Below are 15760 nucleotides of genomic sequence, written 5' to 3' on the forward strand. Positions count from 1 at the left end.
TAGGGCTAGACTGGGGATCCAGTCTCTGGCAAAGGGGCAGAAAGAGTCCTGACTGTGGGGACATGCCTGGACACACCCCAACACCTGTGTGTGTGTGCGCGCTTGCGTGTGCGCGTGTGCGTGCATGTTTTACTGCATCTGACACCTAATACAGCTCACAGTACAAACAAAATCAGCAGGTGTAATTAGCTACATGTCTCATAGTATCATATACTGTAGCCATCAAAGAAGTGTTTCTTAGTCAAAAAGACATACGAACATTAAACAAATCCGAACAGACGACTGGGTGTAAGGTTTTGATTCTAGGACATCTTGTGCCACTGATATTGAACCTATTGAGTAACGTCCCCTTGGCAAAGTGTGCCAGGTGTGGTTCAATACATCCCTGGCTGACAGAGGGAGAACAGCCGCTGGGTAAGCTGGAGAAATGTGGAGTTGTGTGGGAATGTGTGCTGGCAATGGGACTGTCTGGTAACCCCCACACATTATTAGCACAGTACTGGTGGTACTTTGATTGATGAGCTGTGGCCTGGTGGGGTTTTTTGAACAGTGGCAAGAGCAGCTTTCGGTTGGTCTCACAGTGTGTGATCTGACCCTTCTTCTCAAATGTACACTTCTCTCTCTCTCTCTCTCTCCCTCTCTTCTCCTCTCCTCTCCCTCTCTCTCTCTCTCTCTCATACACACACATACTCTCGCCATCTTGTTCAAACACTCACACACAATTCAATTCAATTACAATTCAATAATTTAAAAGCATGACTGCAAAAACACAATACACAGCCAAAACACAATAATGAAACAAGACAAATTCCCGACAGTTTCACTGAAACAAATACATTTAAATAAAGGGAATAAACAAAATGATGATGATGCTGAAGAAATGAAACATCAAATAATAGCAATGGAAATAAACTCCCTATATCTCTCTTTCTCTCTCACATACACATATACGCTATCTTTTTCTAACACACAATCTCAATCTCTCACCTCTCTATCACACTCTCTAAGTGATACCTATGTGAATATAACAGAATAACACCAGTATTGACAGATCAGCAGGAGAGTATGTGCAACAGAACTGCGAGACTTACAAACTTACACTGCATGTTACAGTGCAGCTGCACTGAAATCAATGGAGAGAGAAACTTAAGTTTCCTCTTTTTCTATTTTTTTATATTGGAACACTGGGGACAAAAAATTGATTGTGTGTACAGCTTCTCAGTCAATATTCCAATTATGAAGCATTGAACTAGTTTATTATGTCTCAATATCTTGGCAGGTTTGCAATTACCACATAAGCTGGATTTGAAGGGGGGGTTGAATGATTAATTTTCAGTGTGTGTCAAAACACAACAATACATTAAACTGCAATGTTTCCAGTGTACATACTGTAGATATATTCCACATTCCTCTGTAGTGGGAGAAACAGACTAAGAGATGATTTGTGGCTCTGTGCGGGTTTTCTTCCATTTTCACTTTTTTTTTTTCAAGTTTGAGGAAGTGATTTCTCCTTATGGACCCATGCAACATTCTATTCAGGTCTCAGTTTCTCTCTCTCTCTCTCTCTGCTGAAAACTGCTGCAGAGGTAAAACTGTGAGACCATATGTCTTTGAGCTTGGCGTTTATGTTGCATCTGTTATCAGCCTCCAGCAGGCTCTGATCAAACTTCCCCATAACTCTATCATGTCAAACCAGGACCACAGCAGGAATGACTGCTTAGACCCATACGTGTGCCCTGAGCATCAAAATGCCTTGTGCCCATTGGTTGTTAGCTTGGCCAATAAAATGTTGCCACTGGTATGCAGGATGGTCACTAGAACAACCATCAGGACTTTCCTACTAGCCTGTACAGTAAAATAGCCTATAGAATAGCCCATACACTTTTCTTATAGTTTACAGGCTAGCAGAAGAATTATATCTTTTTCCTGTTGGACTGAAGCCTTCAGTTGAGTGACATGAGACGACATATGATACATGGCTATCCGTCCTTTTCCCCTAACTCATACCATTGACTACAGGCCAATGACAACCTCTGATCTAGGAGATGGAGGGGTTTGGAAAGCAGCTTTGTTTGGATGACAAGGCGAAACAATAACTTGACTGGTGAATCCAGGAGATTGACAGTGATGCTGAACGGATGTGATGTGTCCTGCTCTTTGCTGCCTGTCAAGTACAATATGTGTAATCAAGTATGCATTTATTTATTAAATGTTTTTAAAATGAATTTATTTATTGTGCAGTAGGCTGGTCTGTTCTGTGATTTAGCAATGCAGTTCCTTCCTGTGGACCCCCAGGCAAGCATCTCTCTCATAGCGTATGTGATGTATTCCTCTTGCGAGGCAGCCCCTGGGCCTCGAGCTCTTTAACTCGTACTCGTCTCTGCGTCTGACTTCCCCTAAATCTTCAAAACTCTGCGGCACGCCGCTCCTCCCTGCCCTCGGTCCCAGCCTGTGTGCCTGGCTCCCACCTGCCTGCGCATCTCTCACACGGTGCTAATCAGAAACAGCAATGTGACAATTACACAGCCCTCACAAGCAGGTGCGCGCAAACAGTCATTATCAAATAAGACAGAAAGGCGGAACATGCTATCCCTGGAGCTTTCTTCTGATTCCACCACTCACCATCTACACGGACAAGGTGATACACGAAGACAGGGGGGAGGACAGCTGCGTAATTGTCGTTTCGGTCTGGTTGATAAAGGCGGACTTGAGAAATTCCATTAGCAATCCTGCATTTTTACCCTTTAGGCCCGGAGCAGATTGATCCTTTCTTGTCATTCCTGGGAATTTCATTTTATGGAGGACCAGATGTGTCTCCTGGGGATGTGAGGTGAGTGTGTGAACTGCTTGGTGGTTTTATGACATATGATTACGTAATGTGTCCACTTGGCAATAAAATCTCAGCTCACCCCATCTTCATATTAGAGATATGTAAAATTCTTCAATAATCCAAGTAGCCCCCACATTACCCAATAGCATACACACCAACAAACAGAATCCAAATGAGATCCAGCAGGGAAAACTGTTTCTTTTTCCTGATCACCGAAGTCAAAACATCTAGCAAGACAGAGCACTTTACCTGGATTACTGCAACATGTATCGAGCAGTGATAGTCCTGAAGCTGCCACACGCATTCACAAGAGCAGAGCTCACGTGCAAGAGCAGATATCCGTGGATTATCGGCAGAGAATGCACCTGTAAAGTGCTTGCTTAAATGCTTGTTTAAAAAACGAAGCCCACTGTGCAATAGTCGCGCCTACTCTCAGACTCGCTGGTGCAGGAGGGCTAATAATAAAATGATACCCACTGGCTGGTGAGCCCTGCCTTTTAGATAATACCACTTACATAATGACAGTGGGCTTTCCTGCCTGCTCATTTTGGTTCTAACAGAGATGAATCCCTGCCTGTGCTCACGCAGCAGCTACTGTCGCCATGGCAACACCTTAAACCACTGCCAACGAGGGTACACTGGCCTAGAGAGAATGGCTTTTTTTCTTCCTTTCCTGAAATCACTGGCAAGACACAAAGTGAAATTCAGCCGCTAAAGATTCCGTTGTTTTTTTTTTTTTTTTGGTCTTGACCTTGAATCGTTGCATGTCTCTCAAACTGAAACCATACATCAGAACATTACATTACATTACATTACAGGCATTTAGCAGACGCTCTTACCCAGAGCGACTTACACAACTTTTACATAGCATTTTACATTGTATCCATTTATACAGCTGGATATATACTGAAGCAATTTTGGTTAAGTACCTTGCTCAAGGGTACAACGGCAGTGTCCTACCCGGGAATCGAACCTGCAACCTTTTGGTTACAAGTCCAGTTCCTTACCCACTGTGCTACACTTTGCCCGAACAGAGTAAGACTATGAATTCTCAGGCCCTGGACAAAATATATGGGGAGGCCCCACCCCAAAAAATATTTTGCATCACATTTTAATTTAAAATAGGTACACCCCGTATCCTGGACTCCCTTTAGAAAGTGTTGTTCCCCCCCATCTGTGGCCCTGAATTGACCCCACATAGCCCTGTCAGAGCCCACTGCAGGGCAGTCAGCAGTGCACGGCTTGCTGCTGGTTTTGCTGCCTCCCCTGCTTGCAGGTTACTGTCCAGCATGCAAAAATCCTGAAAGGAACACAAGGAAGTAGGTCCAGAAGAACATCCTCATTCGAATTATGTGCTTTTGATACACTGGGGTGGATACTTTGTAAAAGGCACTCTTTAGTCTGCCAGATGTCATCACACCAAGTGACCCACGAGTCTGTTTATACAGGTACTGTTAACCTGATGCCAACCCAGTGTGGTTCAAAATTGTTGATTTTTTGGGGGGATATGAGGTTTCTGTTTTTTTTTAGGAGCAGTAATCTCAGACATTTTTCCCATTTTTCATGAGCTACCTCCGTCTTGGACCTACATTATTTATTTGGAATACATGCATGTTCTTTTTTCATTACATTTTTTCTGTAATAAAAATGATACATTTTACACCTTTGCTCTCTGAGATTATTTTTAGCATTTCGATTGTTACAATGTCAGTGAAAAAGTCAGTAAAATATTCTAACCAGCTTCCTCTTTCACTCACACAACCATTCCCTGCCCTCTCACACCCACAGTCATTGGGTTGTGCTATATTTGATTTTTCTCCTGACTGATGATGATAGAGACATGGGAGGTGGATATGTGCTTACTGAGAGAGCGGCGACACAGTGGAGGGGGGACAAGTTCATCAGTCAGTAGGTGTTTTCTTCCACTCCCTCTGGATGTTGTCGGAGATAATGTGGGAGGATATGAATTAATGAAGACATAATAAAAAGACTGTAATTAAGCTTTCGAATCTCATTTGCCCCACTGCCACCAATTACACACACACACACATACACACACACAAAAGCTTATATGTACACACAGACACACACACAGGGCCACACTCATATGCATGTGTACCATCACATGGATTTGCACAAGCTGACACACACACACACACAATCTCTCTCTCAGAAGGTTTTTACCACCACGTTATAATGACGCCACACAACCTAATGCAACAGTGCATTAGGAGATTTACTAAGGAGCAATGGTGCGGGCATATCTCCCCGGGGATTGTTTAATTATTAATGTCTCACACAACAGCTACGGTCTCATGGGAAGTGACACAAACAGATTGACAGCATAAGAAAATGTGACATCCATCATTCAATGGCCAAAACAGTCACAGAAGAAATACTTCACAATGGCTTCCAACAATTTAGAACAACTTGTTAGGAATTTATCAGACTGAAAAAAAGACAATTTAATCTGTTACTTTGTGACAGTGGAGTTCTAGAGAGGAGCAAGTGGGATTTAAAAAATGTATTTAATTTAATCAAAACTAAAAAATGATCCTTAATTTAACCTGGGGAGTTACATTGATTCTGGCATCTCTTTTTCAAGTGAGACCTGGAGTCTGCATGCCTTTGGACTGTGTGAGACAGTCAGAATACCCAGAGGAAACCCACATGAACACTGGGAGAACAAGCAAACACTGCACAGAGAGGGTCCAGCTGGCTGGGACTTGAACTTGAATCAGGAACTTGAGTCAGAAGGGTTCCTGTTTTCATACTACTGCCAAGATGACAGAAACCCAACATACAATGTACAACTGTCCTTTTTAGCATTTCCATATAAATGATTTCTAGAATAGTACATCATGTGTGCAGGTTATCAATTATTCAGAGCTTTATTTAGAATATTGTTCCTTGTTCTGTTTAAACTGCTGTTCTATTCTGAGCTTTACTTTATTTTAGAACATGTGTCTGGCAGTTTTGATCCCATGATGCATCACTGGCATTACGCACTCAGTGATACTGCAATCATTATAACAGTTACAAGCTTGCTATATTTTTAGTCCCTATTAAAGATGCATGCCAAAAGAGTTAACATAATTTTTCCTATACTATTTGACGTCTTTGAACTTGTAGTCATTTCAGAACCATGGATCATGGTGGGATCTGGATAGATGTTAATGTAATTCTGCCAGAACTGGCCAGTTAAAGATGCCCGTAGAGTAATCCACTGAGAGCTAACAGGTCATGTGTCTAGTCTTAAGCCAGCTTGTCTGGTTCTGTCTTGGAAGACTGGAGCAAAAGAGGCCTAGCACCGCAAAGGCCTCACAGCTCCACCCTAATCTTTTTGCCTACCTTTTATGCTGACTGACCAGGAACCCTGAGGATTGGCTCTTGTGTGGTAAGTTAGTACAATCATATCACCCACGACTCCCAAGAGACATAAAGGCCAATTATGTGCCGCCTTAGTCCCACTACACTGGATCCCAGCATCTTAGCAGGACAAGCCCTGCAGTAGCCCACATTTCATTCTATTTTGAACCCCTTCTCCAGAACCAAAACCATAGGGCCTCCAACGTCTTAGGGTACCTTCACAAGTTCTATTGCATGCATCTGTGGCTCTCTATATTCATATCTTTTTATATCTTGCATAAAAATTAATTTCCTTACTTTTCCCTGTAAAACAATTCCTATTTCTACAGCACTGCTTGCTACCCACCAGACAAGGCTTTTGAGTGCCAGTGATTCACATGGATTGTAATTCCTTTCTCACCTTTACAGTAAAGCTATTTATATCTCTGGAGTTCATGTCCAGGATGAAATATGTCCTGCTATTTTATAGGCACTTGCATTAATTAAGAATGCATTCATTATGAACAATATCTGTGCATTGTAACAGCAGGCCTGGCATAAAAAGTGCTATAATGAGCATGCTTAGCAGGTTGTCCAATCCAAGTTCTGAAATAGACAAACCAATTATTTTGCTGAATAAAAGATATTGAACACGAACAGTCTTTTCTGCCAGCTGTATCAGTGGTGATGGGATCTTAATTCTGAGCATCTCAATATTACTAATGAAAATATATATTATGAGCAGCTGTGGCTATTTTATTTTAAATGCACCAGTCATCCCTCTTAGGGGAAGATAGTAGACAGCTTATTGAGTCATTCCAACTGTATAAGGTGACTTAGCAATTGAGAAAAGGTTTTGAACAGTGGCTAAGTCTTAAATATTTCCAGGTGCAAGCTCAGTGCTGTCAGACAAAAAGGGTACACTTGCTAGTGATTATCAACGGCCAGCTTCTGAGAAAAAAAGATTGATCAAGCAATTTCCTTTTTCATTTTTAAACGATACCCTATCATAATTTCCTGAGATTTCTATTGTCACCACACCCGTGGGAACTAAATGACACATGTTCAGTATAGATAATACACATTTTACACCAAATACAATTGCATTAGTACTTTATTGACTTTTTATCTACAAAGTGCTGATATGTTTTACACCAACCTTGGCTGAGTCAAATTGAAAAGTACAAACTAAAAGGAGAAAAGCATAAAAGGAGGAATGCACACTTCCCAAATCCAGCAGACTCCTTGGCATTTAAAGTGTCAATCCTTAATTTTCAGTTTTGGTGGATTTGGGAACATCTGTGGTAAGTGGTGGTCACAGCAGTTTGTTTTCATACTGAAAACCCCAGATTTACACTCAAAATGACGCTACACCCCCAAACAAAGCAGCATGGTTTGTTTGAGGGTGTAGCACTAAGAGTGCATACAGGGTTCATTTTCTTAAGATAATCCAGTGGTAATGTATTTTGGTGAAAGAAGACTGCCTAAAGACTGTCAGCAATGTCATCTGGCACAATAATGTCGAGCAACATATCAAACCTAATTTAAAAGACAACTGTTAACAGATGTGGTTACATTTGATAAATTTTACTGTTAATTTTAACTGCAGCAAATAAGGGAGCTGACCTTAGGTAAAACATCGAAAAATGTAAGAACCGGAGACAGCTTCCACTTACTGGCTCCATGGATTATTATGGGAGCTGCTCATTGGTGCATGAAGCCAGTTCATGGAGGCTGCCATGTTTGACTACGGGGCTGTTAGCACCAAATGTGCATGCACACTGGGTACCTAAACATGAAGGGATGAACGGGAATGAAAAAAATCTTATATCTTCTGTGGGGCTCAGAAAGAAAGGTCCCTGAAGAGTAATTAGTTCAGTGAGAAGACATTTTAGAATTTAAAAGTACTGTCCAAATTAGTATAATTTGGCCATGGTAAATTCATAGTTTTTAATGGACTTCAATGGGGAAATTTGGCTCACTAAAGTGCAGTACCTCTGGTAAGTTTGTGAGCTACAGGGGTAAAGTCAATCCCTGGTCCCCGGGGTAACAATGGGTGGACTCCTTTTCAGATATCTGGGGCACCTCCTGACTGGAAACGACGATGAGTGGCGAGGGAGGATCATTATGTCTAAATAGCGGGGGAACGAGGGAGCGAATTACCGACGTTATCACTCTGGAAAGTAGTCTGATAGGGATGGGAACTAATCACTTTAGGGTTAGGGTATTAATGAGACGTATGATAGGTGACGCACTTGGCGACAACGTATATATCAGACGGTAAAATTTAATGGGTGTTCCTCCCCTGCCATTGCAGCCACATTGCCACCAGTCATTTATGTGAGTCCCATATTAATCCCATTGTAATTTTTACACTGACAATGACGAGAATCAGGGAATCTATGACTGGCACTCTTCACCTGCCGTAGAGACGGCGTATATACGGTATAGTACAGTATATATGGTGTGCAAACTCCACCTGCCTAGAGGACCACAGGCTTATGCCGGTGTGCCAATGCAGCGGACCCTGTGTCAGACTGTAAGTACGATGTAAGCAGATAAGCATTTTCAGTATTGTTTAATCTACAACACAAAGAAGATATAAGCCAATATCTTGATTGGCACAATATATTATCAAGCATCTTTTACCTAAAACAGTTTGAATTACATTGCGTCTTTGCTATAATGGCCTAAACAGCTACATAACCAAAGCTTACTCTTCTGCATTTGACATTCATGTTTCTGTGTGTGCATCATCACATTTTGAATACTTGCTGGAATTGTTGCACTCAACAGCACCAAAACACCGAAAATGATAGATCTCTAATACATGGAATGGATATTGCTACAAAAAATGCCAGAATAAAAAGGTATCAAACAAAAAATGAAGGATTACAGCTTTAAGCTCATTTGACTAATTTGCATGCATCAGCTGATATTGGGCACAAAAGAGTAGAATGGAATAACTACAGGGAGGTGGGTGGAAAATGATTCGCTGCTCTGAGCTACAGAACATGGCTGAAGGAGTCACCCAGACACAACAATTCACCAAGATCCCCTTCACCACTGAATCTCTTTGCATTAACATAAACATTTTCTTATGGTTTTAACATAAAATAAACCGACATCCTCTCACACAAGCCACTGATACTGTTTTCCTTTTACTGGGTTGTTTCTTTATTGCTCACAACAAGTACTACTATGTGCCTGAAGCAGGAAGCATCTAGAGAGTAGGCATGCTCTCAGCACCCGGTGTAATAAAAAATACAAGCCTGTAGACCCAACCCCCGAGCATCTTGGGAAAATAGTGTACATGGTAGACAACCACACTACACGCACTGTGTTATAATGTGCTACAAATAATTCATCCTTTCGCAAAAAGGCGCTGATGCCATCCAGTATATGGTATATTCCGATATAACAGTACACACTCTCTTAAACCATTCTGGATCTCTATCACCAGTTCACCTAATGGGAAATAACAATAACACTACTACTATTAGTACTACTACTACTACTACTACTACTACTACTAATAATAATAATAATAAATATAACCGCAAGCGGTAATTAACAGGGTCAAAGCAGCATGCGGTAATTATTAATTTTTAAGCAGTAATGACACATATTGGAGAAATAAAAAAAAATTCAGTCTCTGTCCCAATATTTGACATGGTTTCCCTAGCATTGAGGTCAACATTCAGTACATACAAGTTCCATGATGATCAGCCATTCCTAAGCCTGTCACATGACACTGACAAGGAATTGGCTGATGCCGGCCATATTTCTTCAGATACGACTTCATCATTAGATTCTCGACCACACGGTCGAAAATTAGGGCCATTAATATGGAGTTGGTCCACCCTTTGCTGCTATAACAACCTCCACTCTTCTGTGAAGGCTTTATACTAGATGGTGGAGCATTGCTACAGGGATTTGCTTCCATTCAGCCAGAAGAACATTAGTGAGGTTGGGCACTGATTGGACGATTAGGCCTGGCTCACAGTTGACTTTCCAATTCAACCCAAAGGGGTTGAGTTCAGGGCTCTGTGCAGGCCAGTCAAGTTCTTCCACACCAATCTCGACAAAACCATTTCTATATGGACCTTGCTGGATGCCTGGGAGCATTGTCATGCTGAAACAGGAAACAGCCTTCCCCAAACTGTTGCCACAAAGTTGGAAGCACAGAATCGTCTAGAATGCCATTGCATTAAGATTTGCCTTCACTGGAACTAAGGGAATTAGCCCAAACCATGAAAAACAGCCCCAGACCAATGTCCATATACTTTTGGTCATATAGTTCACCTGCCATGTTTCATAGCTTTACAATTTATGTTTTTTTGCTGCCCATTGCATTTTAGGGAAGAATAATAATTTTTAAAAATGGAAAAAAAACTAATAGGGTTCAATAATAATAAAAACAGCTCCCTGAATTAAATTTCTAAATCACATAAATGACCTAGTGCTTCAGCAGGGAGGGAGCTGTAGAAAGCCCTCTGCTCTTGATGTAAAGTGACTCACTCGCATTACTGTTACTTCAGTAGCTTCACGTGAAAGTCAGAGCCCACCACCAGGCACTATGACCAGCCAACTGACTCTTCCACCCCTGGGCCCATTTACTCATTATTTACTTGCTTCTGAAAAGGCAATACAGGCCATATCACTGTGCACTTCCCCTTGTTTTTCCTCCTTTTACAGGAAAAAAAAGAAGGTGCGAGTACCATTGTATTCTGACACAGAGTCTTTTGCACTTTGAGACTAGTGACGCTTGGGTGCACAGGTCGCAGGGAGTCTGTTCTCTTGGTAAACAAACCTTGTCTTCATCTTTAATGATAGATCATTTGTATTCCACGCTACATCGCAGCATAACTCTCTGCTGGTTACCTCATAAAAAAGTAATCTTGTACCTGAAAGCAATTACGCTACAAAACTGAAGTACGCAGAGCGCTCGATTTCAATTACCCATTGTCACAGAGAACTTCAAAGAATTGCATGGGATAAACATCAACTGACAGACACCTTTAGCACTACAGACAATTACATGCAGATCTTTGTGTGTGTGTGTGTGTGTGTGTGTGTGAGAGAGAGAGAGAGATCATGTTTATGGTTGATGGAGAACTTACCATGCCTCAATTGCAGTCCAAAATATATAATTTATGATGAATAGTCTAAGATTATTTTGTACTCCTTAGTAAATTACATGCACACTGCTAAAAAGGAGCAAAACTGGATACATACAAGAGATATTGAGACACACGTGAACACAGGCTCTGTCTCATTCAAATAAAAATAATATTGCCTCTACAGGCAGTGTTCAAAGGCAGGAAGCTATTAAGTCATGCCTCATTTTAAAGTTAGGATACCATGATACCAGCCAATGAGCCTTTATTCATGATGATTCTGAAGGTAGCATCTAATGTATCATTCTCTGGGTAAAATATCCCATAATTTTGCACAAACATCTCAGAAACTACCTGTCAAAATGGAAGACAGCCAGCAGGGCAAATTTGTCTGTTAATGTTATTTTGCATTTTGTCAGTTAAAATTTGGAAGCTAAATGAGAGGTTGTTCAGCGTGTATTTGACTTTAGTAGATACTGGTCATACGTTTCTTGCACCATTTTCTTCCCATTAATTGTTTTTATAACTTGGTAGTATAGCTGACTTAGGTCTAACGCCCAAATGCTGTGAACAAGGAGGCTGAGGATAACATTTGAGAGGGTCACATGATGGATGTAAATAATAGGCTGGACTTGTGTGTGAACAACGAAAAACTTTCAAGCTCATGACGTATGTGTTGCCTTGGAAGCCTGTCTCAATTCTGGTTTGTATTCAGGCACCTCTGACAACACTGCCTTTGAAGGCAGCAAACAGCTGCCTTCCCTAAGGAGACAGAGCCACGGTGAGGGTGACAGTGCATCAGAGAAATCCGTAACCTGAAATACATGCTGGACTGACCCCCCTGATCCAGGATTTTGTTCCACCTGTTCCATTTCAGACCAAGATTCTCACTGACTCTCCGATCAGATGCAGGTGTCTGGTTTTTATTTACAATGACACATACGGTTGAATGCCAGGGGAGCGCCTTTCCCTTTCCTTTGATAATGAAATTTCATCCTGTTTGCATTTCCAAACAATAAAGGCATCATGAAGGCTGGTGACCTCTAGACAGCCCTCTGTGTGCCAACATAGCCTTGATTATGAACATCCCTGGCTGACTTAGGCTCGTACAATCTGAACTAACAAACATAAATCCTTTCATCGTTTCCCCAGACTGCGCATCACTGATTTTTAGTTTCATTCACAGTAATTTTAGTCATAATTTTAATTCACATCATTTTTCTAAGCACCCCATACAAGAATATATATGATAAATGATCAGTGACACTTTCTACAAACGGCCAAAAGATGTCATGCAAACTGATGTAGACTTGTACGGTGTGGATACCAGGGCATCATCATATACAAAATCTGCTGATTTTGAAAGGCCAAATGATCCATGCGTGGATTTTTATATGTCTATATAATGTATGTTAGGGATCATGGCATAGCATGTATGCTGATGTATTTATGAATGTTTGCAAAGGCTTTACATAATTTTATGCGAGACCCTTCACAAAAAGTGTTACCTGAATACCGGACATGGCATCTTACCTGTGGCTTCCACCATGCCCTCCAGAATGACCACAATCTCTAGTTCCTCTTTGGCCAAGTGGGCCTTGGAGATCTCCCAGAATGGGCTGTGCTGGTTGATCTCATGGCAAATAATGAGCGGGGACACCAGGAAGAGCCGGTCATCACCGGTGTCGTAGCCCACATTTATGTCAGTCTGGTTGAGGGGGATGAACTCCCCCTCTTTGGTCTGCTTGGACTTGATCAACTTGGCCCGGATGGAGGCCTCCACGATGTGCGAGTTCCGCAGGTCCCCCACCCTGAACATCAGGCATAGCCGGCCGTCGCGCATGGAGATTACCGCATTGGTGGAGAACACCAGGGTCTCTGCCCGCTTCTTAGGCTGCGATATCTTCACGAACATGCAGCCCACCATGAAGGCGTTGACGATGGATCCCAGCACTGACTGCACCAGGAGGAGAACAATGCCCTCGGGACACTGGTCTGTGATCACCCTGTAGCCATACCCAATGGTCGTCTCGGTCTCTATGGAGAACAGGAAAGCGGAGACGAACCCATTGAGGTTATTGACACATGGAATCCACTGGTTGTCTCCTATGTGGTCCAGGTCACCTCGGATGTAGGCTATCAGCCACCACATGAACCCGAAGAACAACCATGTTACCGTGTAAACCAGGACGAAGATGAAGAGGTTAAACCTCCACTTGAGGTCCACCAGTGTGGTGAAGATGTCTGTCAGGTAGCGGTAGGTTTCTCGCACGTTGCCGTGGTGAACGTTGCATTTTCCGTCCTTCCGGACGTATCTCTGGATCTTCCTTTTGGCTCTTTCCTTGTCAACCAGCTGCTTGGGAAGATCCTCTCTGGCCTGTTTGGGCAGCTTGGGCTGTCTGATGGTTACTGGGCTCTCCACATCCTGCTCCATTGGGGCTTCTAGACAAATCTGAGCCTGAGAAAGAGATGATAGAGGAAGTTGTTTAGGTCAAGGACAAATTGGTTCTGTAGTCACTACAGTCAAATGGCAGTGTAATGTCCAACCCCTGCATACATTGTTAAGGGGTTTTATTGTATGAGCTGGCATACAAGTGAGGCAGATACAACAACATTTAGAATCCAGCCATTTAAATGTCTAATGAAATAAAACTTTCATGGTAATCTCAATTTTGCATTTGCATTTGTCAAGATAATTTTAGAATACCCTACTCTAACTGCTAAGCCTCTCTTGTCCATCCAGAAGGTTCTGAAGAAGGTCTACATACTTTGATAATAATAATAATAATAATAGCCTGCAATACTAGCAGCTGTTTTTCACACATTGTTGAATAGAAGGGCTGGCACAGATTGGATGAGTGGCATATCTCTCCCTGACAACGACTAGGAACCTGTTAAGTAAATAGGTGATGCTACTGCAGTGATAATCCAGGGAAACCGGCTTATTTCAGCCTGTGCTGATATAATGGTGACTTGTGCCTTTCTCTTATGCACTCCTGGTGTTTGTTGACTAATGACATACTCCACTTTCCAGTATTTTTGTATATGGTTTTGAGGAATAGAATCTGAAACAGTCTCAAACTGTCACCCGGTGTACCTCCTATGTGATCCACTCATCCCAAACCAGACCCACGAAAGCTTAAACTACATTATAACTGTTTAGATGTCAATTCAAACAAAAATGTTTTATGTGCAGAAAGAAAGCTTTTCCCCTTCTAAAATGGTGTTCCATAGGGATGCCTTCCCTCTGATCGATGCCCATTCTAAATTCAATTAAATTGCAATTTTTAGATTCAGCCAACCTTAGAGCACACTGGTGGTGATTTTTTCGTTTCACAGCCAGAAAATTTGAATAAAAAAGTTGAATCTTGGATCCGTACCTTGAAAAAGAGGTAAGGCCATTTCACATTGTGGCAGTTTTTCCTGCCAATATCTGCATGAAAATAAGAATGTAAAAAAATACACGGCATAATGTGAAAATGGAGATTGGCAACAGATACTTTTTACTTAGAACAGTGTGTACTGTACATCAGGATACAACAGTTTCTAAGTGGGAGATGAAAAAAGAATTATGATTTTCAAACAAATACCCAGCTGTCCCTCTACCTTTTACAACCTCTGATGAAATGAAGCACTAAGAGGGTCAAAATACAAGGCTCTTCTTCTGTATGCCTAAAGAGCACTTTATTCAACATTTCTGGGTTAAATTGTAATGTCATGGACAGCAATCTTCATTGTTGTAAAGCTGTTAGGAGGAAATAGCTAAAAGAAACTGGGGTAACATTTTTTTGTGTGTTTTATTAGTTCAAAACATTTCCCAAGTAGCACTGGGACTGTTAATATGAGTTTACTAATCAGAAACATAATGAGATGCAAACTGTAACTTATTTTCTATGTAATATGAAACACTTGCCATTTCATTTAATTTATTTCACCATAGTTAAGTTTAGTTTTAGTGAGTTAGTGAGTGTTATTTATTGGTGCATGTATAATCATACATTTACATACTTTTGAAGTTAAATTGTTCTTGAAAGGCACAGGGAGTAGAGTATAAACACAAACATACATTAAGTACAACATGCTCTGTTTATTTTCCATTGACAATGTATGTAAATACGATGGCCTTTAGCAAGTGTTTGTGCCCATTTTCATATTTTTTGCAATACAATAAAATAGAGAAATACTGGCTGCCATCTCCAAAGACAGGACCGCCATTTTTAGCAGACTAAAAAATGGCAAGCACTCCAAAACACTTCACAGAAAGCATCAGCAGGCCAATTTATCCCTGTACATCTGACCTAGTATCTCACTATCCTCACCGAAATGGAACATACTGCCCTTATACTGAAATAAAACACTACAAAGATATTATCAACATTCATTTAGCAGATAACCTAAATACTTCGAAATATACAAATTCTTGCTGATCTTTTTATATATGTTCCATTAATTGTTGTGCAAT

General features: G+C 41.3%; 1 protein-coding gene across 7 annotated transcripts in view; it reads right to left on the reverse strand.

Moving 5' to 3' along the window:
- kcnj6 (potassium inwardly rectifying channel subfamily J member 6) overlaps nucleotides 1-15760 on the reverse strand; it is a 72420-nt gene that overhangs the window by 11040 nt on the left and 45620 nt on the right. For all 7 annotated transcript variants that reach the window (XM_064351229.1, XM_064351233.1, XM_064351235.1 and 4 more), the window contains one exon: nucleotides 12832-13756. In XM_064351229.1, coding sequence (XP_064207299.1) covers nucleotides 12832-13756 — 925 coding nt within the window. The remainder of the gene's footprint in view (nucleotides 1-12831; nucleotides 13757-15760) is intronic.

Source organism: Anguilla rostrata, chromosome 9 (genome assembly GCF_018555375.3).
Source record: "Anguilla rostrata isolate EN2019 chromosome 9, ASM1855537v3, whole genome shotgun sequence".
Classification (NCBI taxonomy): domain Eukaryota; kingdom Metazoa; phylum Chordata; class Actinopteri; order Anguilliformes; family Anguillidae; genus Anguilla; species Anguilla rostrata.